This window comes from Narcine bancroftii, chromosome 1 (genome assembly GCF_036971445.1).
Source record: "Narcine bancroftii isolate sNarBan1 chromosome 1, sNarBan1.hap1, whole genome shotgun sequence".
Classification (NCBI taxonomy): Eukaryota; Metazoa; Chordata; class Chondrichthyes; order Torpediniformes; family Narcinidae; genus Narcine; species Narcine bancroftii.
The window spans coordinates 189,861,529-189,876,059 of NC_091469.1; the positions used below are offsets into that span (position 1 = coordinate 189,861,529).

General features: G+C 37.7%; 1 protein-coding gene across 1 annotated transcript in view; it reads right to left on the minus strand.

Moving 5' to 3' along the window:
- LOC138753293 (xenotropic and polytropic retrovirus receptor 1 homolog) overlaps positions 1 to 14,531 on the minus strand; it is a 79,016-nt gene that overhangs the window by 15,732 nt on the left and 48,753 nt on the right. Inside the window, exons 3-5 of the mRNA XM_069916165.1 lie at positions 10,750 to 10,851; positions 7,389 to 7,603; positions 1,621 to 1,770 (exon numbers count right to left, since the gene is read on the minus strand). Coding sequence (XP_069772266.1) covers positions 1,621 to 1,770; positions 7,389 to 7,603; positions 10,750 to 10,851 — 467 coding nt within the window. The remainder of the gene's footprint in view (positions 1 to 1,620; positions 1,771 to 7,388; positions 7,604 to 10,749; positions 10,852 to 14,531) is intronic.

A 14,531-nucleotide genomic window follows, 5' to 3' on the forward strand; every position in this document is an offset into this window, starting at 1 on the left:
CTGTGTGGCAGAATTTTATATTCTTAAGTGCAATGAACTGCAATAGCAAGTCTTGTCATTTCTGTCTGTGTTTGTAATCAGGATTATGTCATTGGAATGCAATGGAACAATTTCTAAGAAAGGTACTAGTCCCACCCTTGTACTTTGTGCAGCCTTCAGTGTGCACGAATAATTCCCACTACTGATGTACCATTTGCCAGTGCTCCTATCTGCTATAGTTGGTCCAGGACCAGCTCTTCTTGAACCCTTTACATAATTGCCTCTTAGTCTGTCACAAGCCATAAAATTAAAGAGAAGTTTATTAATCACATTTAGGTGGAATTTGACTTTACGGGACATTTATCCATTAATAATCTTCTCTTCTGCCCCTTTGTTGCATTCTGTGAATACTCTCCTTCTACCTGCATCATGCAGACTGTAAATAACTTCTATGTCTGCTGATAGGCCTCATGCTGTAGGTTCACTTCTACTTCTGCTTGTGCAGTGCTCTAAATAAATAATCTAGTGTTTAAATGCTATGGTCTCTGAAAGTACCTCATCTACTGAATGTATTTTGCAGTCTTTGTAAAAGTTCTTCTTCTCTATGTTTTCTTACACTCATGTACTGTTGGATAAAACACCTTTAGCAGTCTCGAAGAACCTCAATGAATCTGCCTACTTTTAGAAGTCTCTGCTAATACCTCTTTCCATTGGCCTATATATTGCAGTCTCTATAAATAATTTGCAACCTCTAAATGTGAAATTCTTTGTAAATAACCAACAAACTCTTTGGTGTAGCGTAGTCTTGGTAAGCACCTTGTCCAACTTCCTTAATGCTGCAGTTTTTCCACCTCCTCGTGTGTCTCCTTGCATATAGTGTGTCTACCCAGATCATTCATTCATTCAGCCCTAGATATGGCTTAGTTTTTATAAAAGCTCCTCCTGCTCTGGTTTTTTATTCTTGTACCACAGGATGAAACAGCATCTGTTCCAATAGGTCCCTCTCTGTTTAAAAACTGTCCCTGTGCAGTATCATAGAGTCTCTTTTTGAAAAAAGCCCTCACCTTGCTTGTTTATTCCATTCTGTTTATACACTGCATTCTCTGCATTTATTCTCCTGTATACTGTAAGAACTCCTGTATGTACATTGCAGTCTCTGTAAATACCCTCTCATATACAATAGTCTGTGCAAACACCCCCCCTTCACTGACCTTGAGTCCTGCAGTATCCATAAATACCTCATCCCTTCTGCTTCCAATGTAAAGACCACAAAGTCTGCAATACAATAACCTTTTGCCTGTGACCTTATCTTGGTACAAATTCTTCTCTTGCTGAATATATTTCCGTCTTGTGACATCGGATAAAACACCTCCTATTTCAGCCCACAGACAGTAGGTTCTTTGCAACTACCAAAGACCACATTTAAAATGGCTTTTTGGGAGGTCTCCTGCAGTGTGTACTGAGAACCCTTGATACCTCTAAGTGCAATATCTGTAAACACCTGCAACATTGTGAGACTGAAACATGCTTCCTGAAATCCCTGGAGAGAGATGGTGACAGTTGAATTCCAACCTGAACAGGGAGATGATCTTTGTCACTGAACAAGTGAAGCGGGTCTCTTCATTCCTTCTCCACACTTACCTCCACCTCACTTATTAGCTGGTCTATCTTTTTGCTGGTGTACACTGTCGAACTCTCCACTTGCGCTGCCTGCCAGCCTGCACCTTTCGATGCACTGAACATTTTGTCATATTTCTTCAAGATTTTGGAAAACCCAGTGAGGTTGAGATTCTGGAATGGAAAAGCTCATTGTCAGTGTCCTCTTGAGAGAGTGGGTGGGAGGGGAGCTGGAAGGAATATAATTGGCCAGAACCTGCTAACAGAACAGTGAGTTCATGTTGTGCATTGTTCCTCACACACACTGGCCAATGCATTCAAAGGGTTATAAATAACCCAGTATATGTCACAAATCACTTGAGCGAGTAGCAGCCTGCCCCCAGTATCCTCATTATTCTTAAACCTGGATTACTACCTGAGCCACCTGCAAATTGACACAGCATCCAGAAGATTAGGGAGTTGAATGCGTGGCTCAAGGATTTGTGTGCGAGAAGTGGGTTCTAATTCATGAGAAATTGGCACCAGTATTGGGGGAAGGAAGAGACTGTTTAAAGGGGACATGCTCCATCTGAACTGTGATGGGACCTGGATCTCGGCAAATCACATAACTAGGTCTGTGGACAGCACTTTAAACTAAATAGTAAAGGGGTGGGTTCAACAGATTGGAGAGATGGATAAAATAAAAGTGAAAGTTTTAAAAAAGAGACAAACCAGAGTAGAGGGGCTAAAATTCAATTTCGAAAGAGGCAAAGATTATCAGATGGTGCACAATGGGGTATAAGGGGGCACTTTATCTACATGCCCATAGTATTTGAAACAAGGTCCGTGAACTTGTGGCACAAATCAGTACAAAGGGGTATGATTTAGTGGCCATTACAGAAATATAGTTGCAGGTCCAAGAGGATTGGGAATTAAATATCCAAGGATATCAGGTAATAAGGAAGGTAATGGAGGTGGGGTAGTGCTCTTGGTTGAGGATGAGATCAGTGCCATAGTGAGAGATGAATTAAGATCCAAGGAGAAAAATGTTGAATCCATTTGGGTGGAGATTAAGAATAATAAAGGGGAAAAAATTACTAGTGGGTATTGTCTATGGACCACCCTATCATAACGTTGCAGTGGCACCGGCATAAACCAAGAAATATCAGAGGCGTGTAAGGATGGAACAGGAATTATCAAGGGGAACTTTAATATGCACATAGACTGGGTGAATCAGGTTGGTTGAGGCAACCTTAAGGATGACTTCATAGAATGCATATGTGATGGCTTTTTTGAACAGCATGTTACTGAACCTACAAGGAAACATGCCTTCTTCGATCTGGACCTGTGAAATGAGACAAGTAAAACTAACGATCTTATAGTTTAGGATCCTCTTGGAAAGAGTGATCACAGTTTGAGTTTCTCATGCAAATGGAGAGTCCAAAATCAGTGTGCTATGTCTAAACAAAGGAAACTATGAGGGGAAGGATGAGGGAGCCCTTGGCCAGGGTAGATTGGGAATGCAGACTATATGGAGGGATGGTTGAGGAACAGTGCAGGACTCTCAAAGAGATATTTCACGGTGCTCAACAAAAGTATATTCCAGTTAAAAGCAAGGACAGTAAGGGTGGGGACAGCCAGTCCTGGATAACTAAGGAAATAAAGGATCAAACTAAAAGCTTGTTCATCCAAAATTGTCAAGAGCAGTGGGAAAATAGAACATTGTGAAAACTTTAAAAAACAACAAAGAACCACAAGGCGAGTAATAAGGAAAGAGATAGACTATGAGAAAAGATTAGCACAAAATATAAAAATGAAATTATAATTATATAAAGCACAAAAGGGTGGCTAAATTGAAGGTCGATTCCTTTTAAGATGAGAAGGGGAATTGATGTTAGGTAATGAAGTGGCTGAGGCTTTGAATGACTGTCTTTGTGTGGCATGCCATGTGTTGATGTGGGATTAGACTGTGAATCCCTTCTCTCTCCAAAAGATTTTTTTTTAAAGTATTAATAAAGGTTGAAGAACTTTTTTTAAAAAAGAAGGAAAAGTTGTTGGAAGATCCAATAAACAAGATAAGATGTCACCAAAGAAAGAAAAAACAGCTGTAACTCCACAAGAAATTGAAGAAGAAAAAGAGACAGATAAGGAGGAGAGGCTTACTTTGAAGAAGCATCCTGGAGCTGTCCAGAAGGTGGGAGTCTGTGAAGAAATGCCTGGAGCTGGGGAGACCTTAGAAATTGCTGTACACAGTCTCCCCAGACAATGGTTGTCTGCTACAGGAGAAGAAATGACTCTGAACAAAAAATGGAAGCAATTTTATAAAAAGTCCAAGAAGCTTCCAACTCTGGTAATCGGGATAAAGACCAGGAAGAATGAGAATTACATCTACAACAAGGAGCTATGACTAAAAAGACAGAAAAAAATAAGAGAGACTTGTATATTTACAGCTGAAATGAAGAAATATATGGAAAATTTTCAACGATCTTTGGTGCAATTAACAACAGAAATTAGTAAGTGTAATGAGAGTATAGTTGAAAATAAAAATTTTACAAAGAAGTTGGAAAGAATGATGCAGCAAATGGATAAGAAATTTGAAGTTGTGGAAGAAAAAAATTAAAGGAAATGAATTTGAGATTCAAAATGTTAACGAACAGATGAAAAAGCTGAAGCGGCTACAACAAAAGATCAATTAATTCAAAAAATTGACATTTTAGAAAACTTTAGGAGAAGAAATAATATAAAAATTGTTGGGTGATGAAGGTCAAGATATGAAGAAGTTTTTGCAATGTTGGATTCCACAATCTTTGGGGGTAACTGAATTTCAAGGAGACATTGAGATTGAAAGAGATAATCAAGCGTTACGGCCGAAGCCACAACCAGATCAGAGACCATGTCCAATACTGGTCAAATTGCTTCATTATGAAGTGAGAGAAAAGATCTTGGAACTGGTGGTAAAACAAGTGAAAGAAAGAAAGACAATCACCATTAATTTATAATGGAAATAAGATCTTCTTTTACCCTTATTTTGATTTGTTGAAAAAAAAATCCAATGCTGTTAAAAATGTGTTATGCAAGAATGGTTATGCCTTTATCCTAAGGTATCAGGCAGTATTGAATATTTTTGTTCCAGACGGGAAATATAGATTATTTACGGAACCCAATGAGGCAAAGGTGTTTGTAGATTCATTGCCTGAGAGAGACAAGTAGTGAGTGATGTTTGAAATGAGAGATAATACTGAATTATTATAGCTGATAATTTAGAGAGAGAGAGAAAGGAAATATTTTTTTAAAATTTGAGAGAGAGGTGATTAGGGAGGAAAGTTTTAACCTGAAGGATCTATAAATAATGAAAAAATTTGTAAATGGTAAAGATTACATAGATCTAATGCAACATAGATCTAATGCAACAATGTACAGTAATTTGAGGGAATTAGTTGGGAGTGTAGGACTAACTTCTACAGAATGATGAAGTGCTGGTGTGGTTTTGACCATAATTCGTATAGATCAGGGTTTTAAAGACATTTTTAATAATGAATGCCTTTGGAGAGGAGGGGGGGGGGGTCCTATCTTTTTCTGGTTTTCTTTCTTTTTTTCCTCAATACATCTAAATATTTCAAGAACATTAAAAAATATAATATTAGTGTTGTAAAAATGAGAGGGATGGGAGTGGAAAGATAGATGGTTAATAGATTTAGAAAAGAGATCTGATGGGTGGAAAACTGAATTTTGTTAGTGTTAATATTAATGGTATACAAAACCAAATAAAGTGGAAAAGAGTTATTAGTGTATATGATAAAGGCAAAAATAGATATTGCCTTTTTATAATAAACATATTTGACAGAAAAAGAACATGAGAAATTAAAAAGAGATTGGGTAGGAACTCTGATAGAATCCTCATTTAATCCAAAAGCTAGAGATACAGCAATATTAATAAATAAAAAAATACCAGTGAAAATACTGGACACAATTGTAGATATGGCAGGAAGATATGTGGATTATTTGGATCAATGAACTTTAATGAGTGTATATGCACCCAATATAGATGATGGTAAATTTGTACAAGATATTTTTATGCAAGTATCAAATGCTAAGGGTAAAATGATATTAGGAGGAGATTTTAATTTTACTTTGGACCCTAAACTGGATAGGTCAGGTGAAAAAATGATGGAAAATAAAGTAGCTAAAATAGCAATAGATTTAATGAAAGATATGGGGTCAGTGGATTTTTGGAGAAGAATTAATCCAGGTGAATTTTATTCTTTTTGGCATAAAACAAATTCATGAATAGATATGTTTTTAATTTCTGCACAACTTTAATTTAGAGTGCAAAAGTGCGAGTTCTATCTGATCATTCACTTTTAATTTTGTCATTTTTATTGGAGGAAGAACAAAAGATTATAGATGGAGATTAAATACAACATTGCTGAAGAAATAAGAATTTTGTAATTTGATGAGACAACAGATAATTTTTTTTCTGGAAACTAAATGATTCAGTAACGAGTAAGTTTATAATATGGGATTCTATGAAGGCATATCTAAGAAGTCAAATTATAAGTTATACTTCAAGAGTAAAAAAGGAATATATGAAAGAGGTGGATCAGTTGGGAAAAGAAATAATGAAATTAGAGAAGGAAACACAATAGCAAAAAAATGAGGAAAATAATAGAATCAAAAAAATTGATATTTAATACAATACCAACTTATAGAATGAAGAGAGATATAATGAGGTCATGACAAAAATATTATGGATGAGGTGAAAGAGTCCATGAAGTATTAGCATGGTAATTAAAAGCAGAGCAAATTTTTAGAACAATAATTGCTACTAAGGAAAGTATAGGTCAAGTTACTTATAAAACAGAGGAAATAAATGATAATTTTAAGGAATTTTATGCCAAACTTTAACAATCAGAATCTTTGAAAGATGATAATAAAATAGAAGATTATTTGTGACAAGTTAAATTGTCTATGTTAGATGAAGATGGAAAAATTAGAATTATCTAATAATTTTTTTCTGAAATAGAAGTTTATGAGACCTTAATGACATTACAGAATAATAAAGCAGCAGGTGAAAATGGTTTTCCACTAGTTGTTTCCGTTGGTGGGAGAGATCAGAACTAGGGGGCATAGCCTCAAGATTCAGGGTAGTAGAATTAGGACAGAGATGAGGAGGAACTGCTTTAAGGGAATGAAGGGATATGAGGGAAAAAGGCAGGTAGGTGAAGATGAGCCTATCATCTTATCAGCCCTGATCTCATTGAATAGCGGAGCAGACTCGACGGGCCAGATGATCTATTCTTTCTCCTATTTCTTTCGTGCTTGTGTTCTTACATACTCTACCCCCTCCCTCTCCCTTTACCCCACTCTCCACCCCCCTCTCCCTCTCCCTCCCCTTCTCTCTCACCTCTCTCTCCCCCTCCTCCCTCTCTCAAATAAATATTGTTATTTCTACGTGTATCTGTGACGGCAGAACGTGTTTAATATGCCAATAGTGTTGGACTTTTTCAGCACCATACTGAGAGTTGATGAATTCTACTGAATGGTTTTGAATCCACAATCTCCTGCTCAAGAGGCAGGAATGATACCACTGACCATTCAAACATAGATCTTCTCCTTGATCCATGTTTTAAACAGTGGATTTGAGATTGAAATTGGATTCTGTTTCACATTTCCTCCTGGATCTTTAGCTGATGTTGGCAGTAATTTGAATAGCCCTCTCCTTATCACATAATCTGAAAGTTATCATCAAGGGATATTTTATTTATTTTCTACTGGATTCTATCCATCTCATTGGGGTGAAATATCCCACATACCTGGTAATTCTGCAGTAGAACTAGACTAAGGTAGAGCTCACTGAAGGCCAGCTTCAGGTCACACATTGTCTTGTGACGTGCTCGGTGCCTGTGTGCTTTAAGAAGAATGCTCCTCCATTGTCCCACTGATCTTGTATCAATCCATCTCTGCGCATCAAGTACTTCAAGTTCAGTCTGCAGTGTTGCTAATCTTCTTTGGGCTTCTGCAAGTTTCTCTGAAGATGTAGGAGTGGGGTAGAAAGATATTTATATTTAATTAAGATGAAAGCTAATTGTGTCTATTTTTTTAAATTTAGACATAACAGACCATTTTGGCTCACAAGTCCATGCTGCCCAATTTATACCTGCTCAATTAATCTACATCCCTGGTACATTTTGAATGGTGGAAACCCCCAGAGAAAACCACACAGACATGGGGAGAACATACAAACTCCTTCCAGGCAGAGTGGGATGGGATTTGAATCCCACTCCTGATTGCTGGTGCTGTAAAGGCATTGCGCTAACTGTGCTGCCCCATCATGTCTTATGGACTCACACCATCAGGATCACTCCCATTTACTAATAATGTACTTCACTATACCAATGGAAGTCAGAGAGCAAAAGGTGTACAAAGTTCCCCTTGGATAATTGATACCTTAACTTGCAGGTTTGCTTCTTCAAGCAAAACCATCCCCATTGTTCTCTGTACTTGTACCACATCATCTATTTCTGGCACTAAGCTAATAAAACTGTGAATTAAGTGATATTTTGTTTTTACCTATTAAGCAATCTGTTGGGTTGGTTGATTTGGATCAGTATCATTGGTAGTTGCAACTACAGTCAAAGCTCGAAACCCTTTCCACTTGCCCACTGCTCAAGGATGGACAATGCATGATTTGCAATGTTGCTGGGTGCAATCATGAGCTTCACATTTTGCCCATCATTGTTGGATAAGAGACACGAGAAGAGATGAAAGCAAGAAAGGTCCTGGTTATCACTTGGGTGGACAAACATTATCTACAGATAATGGAGTGCTAGTGTTCATTTTCATTTTGAGTGAAGAACATGGCTGCCTTTTTAATTACTGCACAAAATTTACTTTGCTAATTATTACACAGTATTGTCCAGTCTGTTGTGTCCATTCAATGCAAGATGTTAGCTGAGAAATGCCATCAGCTGGCTTAACTTGCACATCAGGGTGGTATGGTTGGCATAGTAGTTAATGCAACGCCTTTACAGCGCAAGCAATTAGGACCAGGGTTTTAATCCCATGGTATCTGTAAGGAGTTTGTACATTCTCCCCGTGTCTGCATGGGTTTTTCCCAGAGGCTCCAGTTTTTTCCCTACCATTCGTACTGTAAGTGCCAGAAATTCCAGAGGAAGTGGAGGCTGGTGAGGTGGTAGGTGAGGACAAAGGGAATCATGTGTTTGTTGCATCTGGGGGTAGAGGGAACCAAGGCAAGTGAGCAGGAAATGGAGGAGATGTGTTTGAGGACTGAGTTGATGGTGATAGTGTGAAAGCCACCTTCTTTGAAGAAGGAGGACATCTCTGATGATCTGACATGGAAGACCTTGGCCTGGGAGCAGATGCAACGGAGCAGAGGAATTGAGAGAATGGAATGGAATCCTTACAGGGGGTGTAGGTTAATTGGATGTAAATTGGGCAACATGGACTCGTGGATCAAAATGACTTGTTACGCTGCTGTATGTCTAAATTTAAATAAAATATTTTTTTAAAACCAAAGAATCCTATTGGTTTTCTTAAATGTAATTTCAGGCAAATAAGTGGTTGGGTTAGTTAAATAATCTGATTTTTTTCCTTGGGTAGTTTTGCAATACCTTCAGCGAGAGATTAAACAGACTAAGCAAAGTTAAAAATAAAATTAATTGTTTGTAATGTGAGTTACTTGTCTCTTCTCCAATTTTAAATTGGTAATATTTTTTGTAAGGGTTAAAATGACCTGCAAACACGTTCTTACAAACCAGCCGGTCAGTGAATATTGTTTATGAATTCCATAAGTGTCTCCTAGTGACAGCTAATTCCAAGGTTAGCTAGCTTTGCATGTTTAAAATAAACATTCAGTGCTTTTGTGCTGTTTAGAACCAGGAGAGCATTTTTTTATGGTTTATCATTTTAAAATTTTATTGATTGTTTAAGTATTGTTTAAATTGTTTTAACATAGTTCTTATTGTATAAAGTTCTAAAAAACATTGAAAAACTTTACACTAGAATGGACTTCTGATTTAACAAGTTAAAACAATGGTGTCTCCGTACTGTCCAAGTGATTATAAAGGAAGATAGTTGCAATATTGTTTTGTTTTAGAATTACAGTGAAAACACACATGTAAACAAAGTGTTCACAGTTCTAGCTTCATCCTCTCTGTTAATACTACTTTCAATCCAATGATATTGTTTTTAATTTTGACATGCCCATTCTCTGCCTTAGTCTCTAACCTCACATGGAGCAAAGCCCAGGTGTAAGAGAATATCATGATATAAAGAGTAGAGGGAAGAGCATCTGATCAAACAGGGAATCAGTTTAATTATAGTTGGACCTAATGAAATAATGGTCCAGAAGATTTGTTTCTCAGAGTTTTAGTTGGGGATTTTTCTGCTTAGCTTCGTATTGTTCAGAATGGTCCATATCTAAACACTGGAGACTCCTTGATATTTTTTTAAGTATCAGGAGTAGGTCTTACAATCCCTTGGATTTGTTCTGCCTTTCCATGAAGTCATGGCCAAGCTCATCTTGGCTTTTACTCCACTTTCCTCTCATTTCTTCATTTGACTCTTGAATGCCCCAAAAAACACTGTTCTGCCTTGAAAATATTCAATAATCCAATCTTCACAGTCTCAAGGATAGAATTCTGCTGAGAAGTATAAACTTCTCCTTTGCTCCATCTTGTTTGGTGATCCTTTATTTTGAAACCATGTCCTCTAAAACTAGATTCTTCATCAAGGGGACACATCCACCAAGCAAATCAGAATTTTATTTCCCTCTGTTTTCTAAATTCTAGTGAATATAGAATCAACCTGCTCAACCTTTCCCCATAAAATAATTTAATTTCCAAAATCAACCAGAGCTATATTCCAAACCTTTTGTAATGAGCTAGAAATAATGAAACAAACAGGCATTTGTTCTTTCTGATTAACACTGACAATAGACTAATTGAGGGTAATTTCATGTCACTATTTTCAGGGGGAGAGGAGGCTAGAGGAGGACAAGGTTACGGTTAGGGTTAGGTATGTCACCACCCCGTCCTGACTTGCATAATCCCAATCAGTTTGAAGCAAACCTGTCCATCTGATGACTAGATCGTTTCATAACAGAGTGAAGTTCAAGCAGCATATTTTTTAAAAATCAGAAGAAAATCTTTTTACCTGCATAAAATGTATTTATTTTGGTTAGTTCTTTCTCACTTATCTGAAAGAATCTTTCTTCCAGTGATGCATAATATCGTTGAATAATTGCAGGTTCTGAAACTGCAGAGAAAAACACACAAAATGCATTAAAAGAACTAGAGTTAGATCACCGAATTTAAAAACCAAAACATTTTTATAATCGCTACACTGAAAAAGTTACATAGGTAAGTCGTCTGTGTCCTCTCTTATCTTGAAAAAAGAATGAAATAGAGCATTTTTGTCAGAACTGATCTGAGATATTAACTTTGCTTCTTTCTCCACAGCCATTGTCTGGCCTCTTCAATATATTCAGTATTTGGAGTTTTATTTCGGATTTCTGGTACCTGCTGATCTTTTCTCTCTTCATATGGAATTGATAGTAGATGATGGACACCAACTATCCTCTAGCTGGCCAACCTTTTAATTTTTGATTTGCACATACAGCATGGTAATGGGCCATTTCAGCCCACGAGTCCGTGCCATCCAATTACCCTACACCCCCATTATGGATGTGAGCCGAAATGGCCTGTTATACCATGCTGAATGTCCAAATTTAAAAATTAAAAGGTTGGCCATCTCTGACTAGCTTATTTATTTGAAGAGGTTAATTTGGAAAGATTTTATTTATTAGAAAGCTATGGATCCTCTATTATGCTATGAACATAAAGCAGAGACAGGTATCACCCAACTCTGCCTGGCACCTTTATCCAATTTCACCTATCATTCAGAAAATATTGCAATTTGTCCACATAACAGACACTTTCCAGAACCTGGTTCAGAGGATTTTTTTTCCTATTTAACTGGGATGATTCTGCCCAAAGGTAATGTGTAATACTCTGCTTAACTAATTAACCCTATTTATTCTTAATTTTGCGTACATGTTAGAAAATTAGCTATATGAGAGGAAATCTTCTGTGTGTTTTCATATTTCATTGACTTATTGGATTGTTCTATTGCTTTATCATCAGTAAAAGAACATTTGAGAACTTGAATACTAGCTGGTCAATCAATCAACTGCTTCCTTAGTAATCTAGGGGTCAGATTGTTTTCAATTTCTACTTGTATCTGAGAATAGTGTGTATTATTTTATATTAGATTGTGATTCTGTTTGAGATTACTATTAATGTTTAATAATTTCACTAGCTCTAAAATACTATTTTTATGTGTGTGTAATGCTATTCCCTCCTATTTCAACATCCGATAAAATTAATTCCACTGTTATCAATAATTTTTTTTAAATATTTTAGCTTCTTCCTTTAGCTTAATTGTCTAATTGCCTTAAGAAGACTTTTTGAATAAATCCAGCAAAAAGAGAAATTTTGTATTAAAGAGTAAAAACACAATGTTGGAGCAAAGATAAAGACACATAGAACCATAGAACAATACAGTAAAAAAAAGCAGGCCCATTAAGTCCTTCTAGTCTGTGCTCAACCATTTTTTTGCCCAGTCCCACTGACCTGCACACAGTCCATAGCCCTCCATACCTCTCTCATCCATGTACCTGTCCAAATTCTTCTTAAATGTTAAAATTGAGCCCACGTTCACCACTTCATCTGGCAGCTTGTTCCATACTCCCACCACTCTCTGTGTGAAGAAGTTCCTCCTAAACTTTTCCCCTTTCACCCTTAACCCATGTCCTCCGGTTTGTATCTCAGTAGAAAATGCCTATCTACATCTACCCTCATAATTTTATATACCTCTATCAAATCTCTTCTCATTCTTCTATGCTCCAGGGAATAAAGTCCTAACCTATTTAACCTTTCCCTGTAACTCAGTTCCTGAAGTCTAGTAAATCTTCTCTGCACTCTTTTTATCTTATTGATATCTTTCCTGTAGTTAGGTGACCAAAGCTGAACACAAAACTCCAAATTTGGCCTCACTAATGTCTTATATAACTTTACCATAACATCCTAACTCCCGTACTCAATACTTTGATTTATGAAGGGCAATATCCCAAAAGCTCTCTTTATAACCCTACCCACCTGTGACACCACTTTTAGGGAATTATATACAGGTGTCTAAGCTTTTATCTGGGATCGTCAGGGCCTGACACCTGCCATTATTCAGAATCTTCTGGATTTCAGAATCATTTTAAAATGGTGGTCCCTTTAAGCAAATTAGGTATTTCAAAATCGCACAAAACAGGGGTGCGGGGTGTTAAATTAACTTAGATAGATAAAGACCATAATATCACCAGAATGTTTTTTATTTTAAAGTAATACTTCAAAATAAAACTTGCTCAGATCCTTATTCACATTGATCCTCCATCCCTGCTGTCTCTTACCTTCAGTGAAAAGGTGACTCTTGGCCCTGATAACCTGGTGGGAGAGAAGCAGGAAGAGGCTGGCTCAATGTGGGACCAATGACCGTTTTCCTTACCCATGATCCCCCATGCATCTAGAACTGCTCTGCAAGCACCAGAGGGGTTCCAGTTGCATGGGGAATTATGGGTAATGAATTTCTCCCACATTGAGCCATTACCAGCCACTGCCATGGGTGTGAAGTCTGGGCTCGGCAGCACTGCAACACACTGCCACATAGGGAGTTAGATGAGGGGGGGGGGGGGGGTGGTGGTGTTGGGAGTGAGATGGGGGTGGATGATGGACAGACAGATGAAGGGGATGATTGATGGCCGGGGGAGTGGATGACAGGGGCTAGGAGCGAGGTGGTCAGACATTTTCATTACTGAAGAGAGTGCTAGTTTTTGGAGGTTGCTGGTATTCAGAATTCTGGATAAAAGGATAGGCACTTGTATCTGTAATCACAGATCCCTCTGTTCTACCACACTCCTCAGTGCCCTACCATTCACCATGTATGTCTTGGTTTGTCCTTCCAAAATCTAACACCCAAACTTGCCTGCATTAAATTCCATCTGCCATTTTTCAGCCCATTTTTCCATCTGGTCCAAATCCCTCTGCAAGCTTTTAAAACCTTCTTTGCTGCCCACAATGCCTCCAATCTTGGTATCATCTGTGAACTTACTGATCCAATTTATTGAGATCATTTTATCAATATATCAATTTATCCATTTATCCAGATCATTGATATAGATGACAAACAACAATGGTCCCAGCACTGTTCCCTGAGGCATACCACTCGTCACAGGCCTCCAGTCCGAGAAGCAACATTCCACCACTACTCTGGCTCCTCCTGTCCATTTCACCACTTCACCGTGAATACAGAGTTTCTGAACCTTCCTGTCTAACCTCCCATGGGGAACCTTATTGAAAGCCTTTTTAAAGTCCTTGAAGACAACATCCACTGCCTTTCCTTCAACTTTCCTGGTAACCTCCTTGAAAAACTCTATAATATTCATGAAACATTATCTACCACGAACAAAGCCATGTTGACTATCCATCATCAGTTTCTGGCTATCTAAATAATTGTATATCCGATCTCTTAGAACACCTTCCAATAATTTACCTACTACTGATGACAGGCTCACTAGCCTATAATTTCCAGGGTTACTTTTGCAGCCTTTTTTTTAAAACAACAGAACAACGTGAGCAACCCTCCAATTCTCCAGCAACACCCCCGTGGTTAAGGACATTTTAAATATCTCTGCCAGAGTCCCTGCAATTTCTACACTAGCTCCCTCAAGGTCCAAAGGAATATCTTGTCAGGCCAAACCAATTTATCCACCCTTATTTGCTTTAAGGCAGCAAGCACTTCCTTGTCTTTAATTTGTGTAGGTTCCATGACCTGATTACCCTTCTCAACTTGACAATTGGCGCTGTGAGCACAATTCAGAGTTTCAGCTG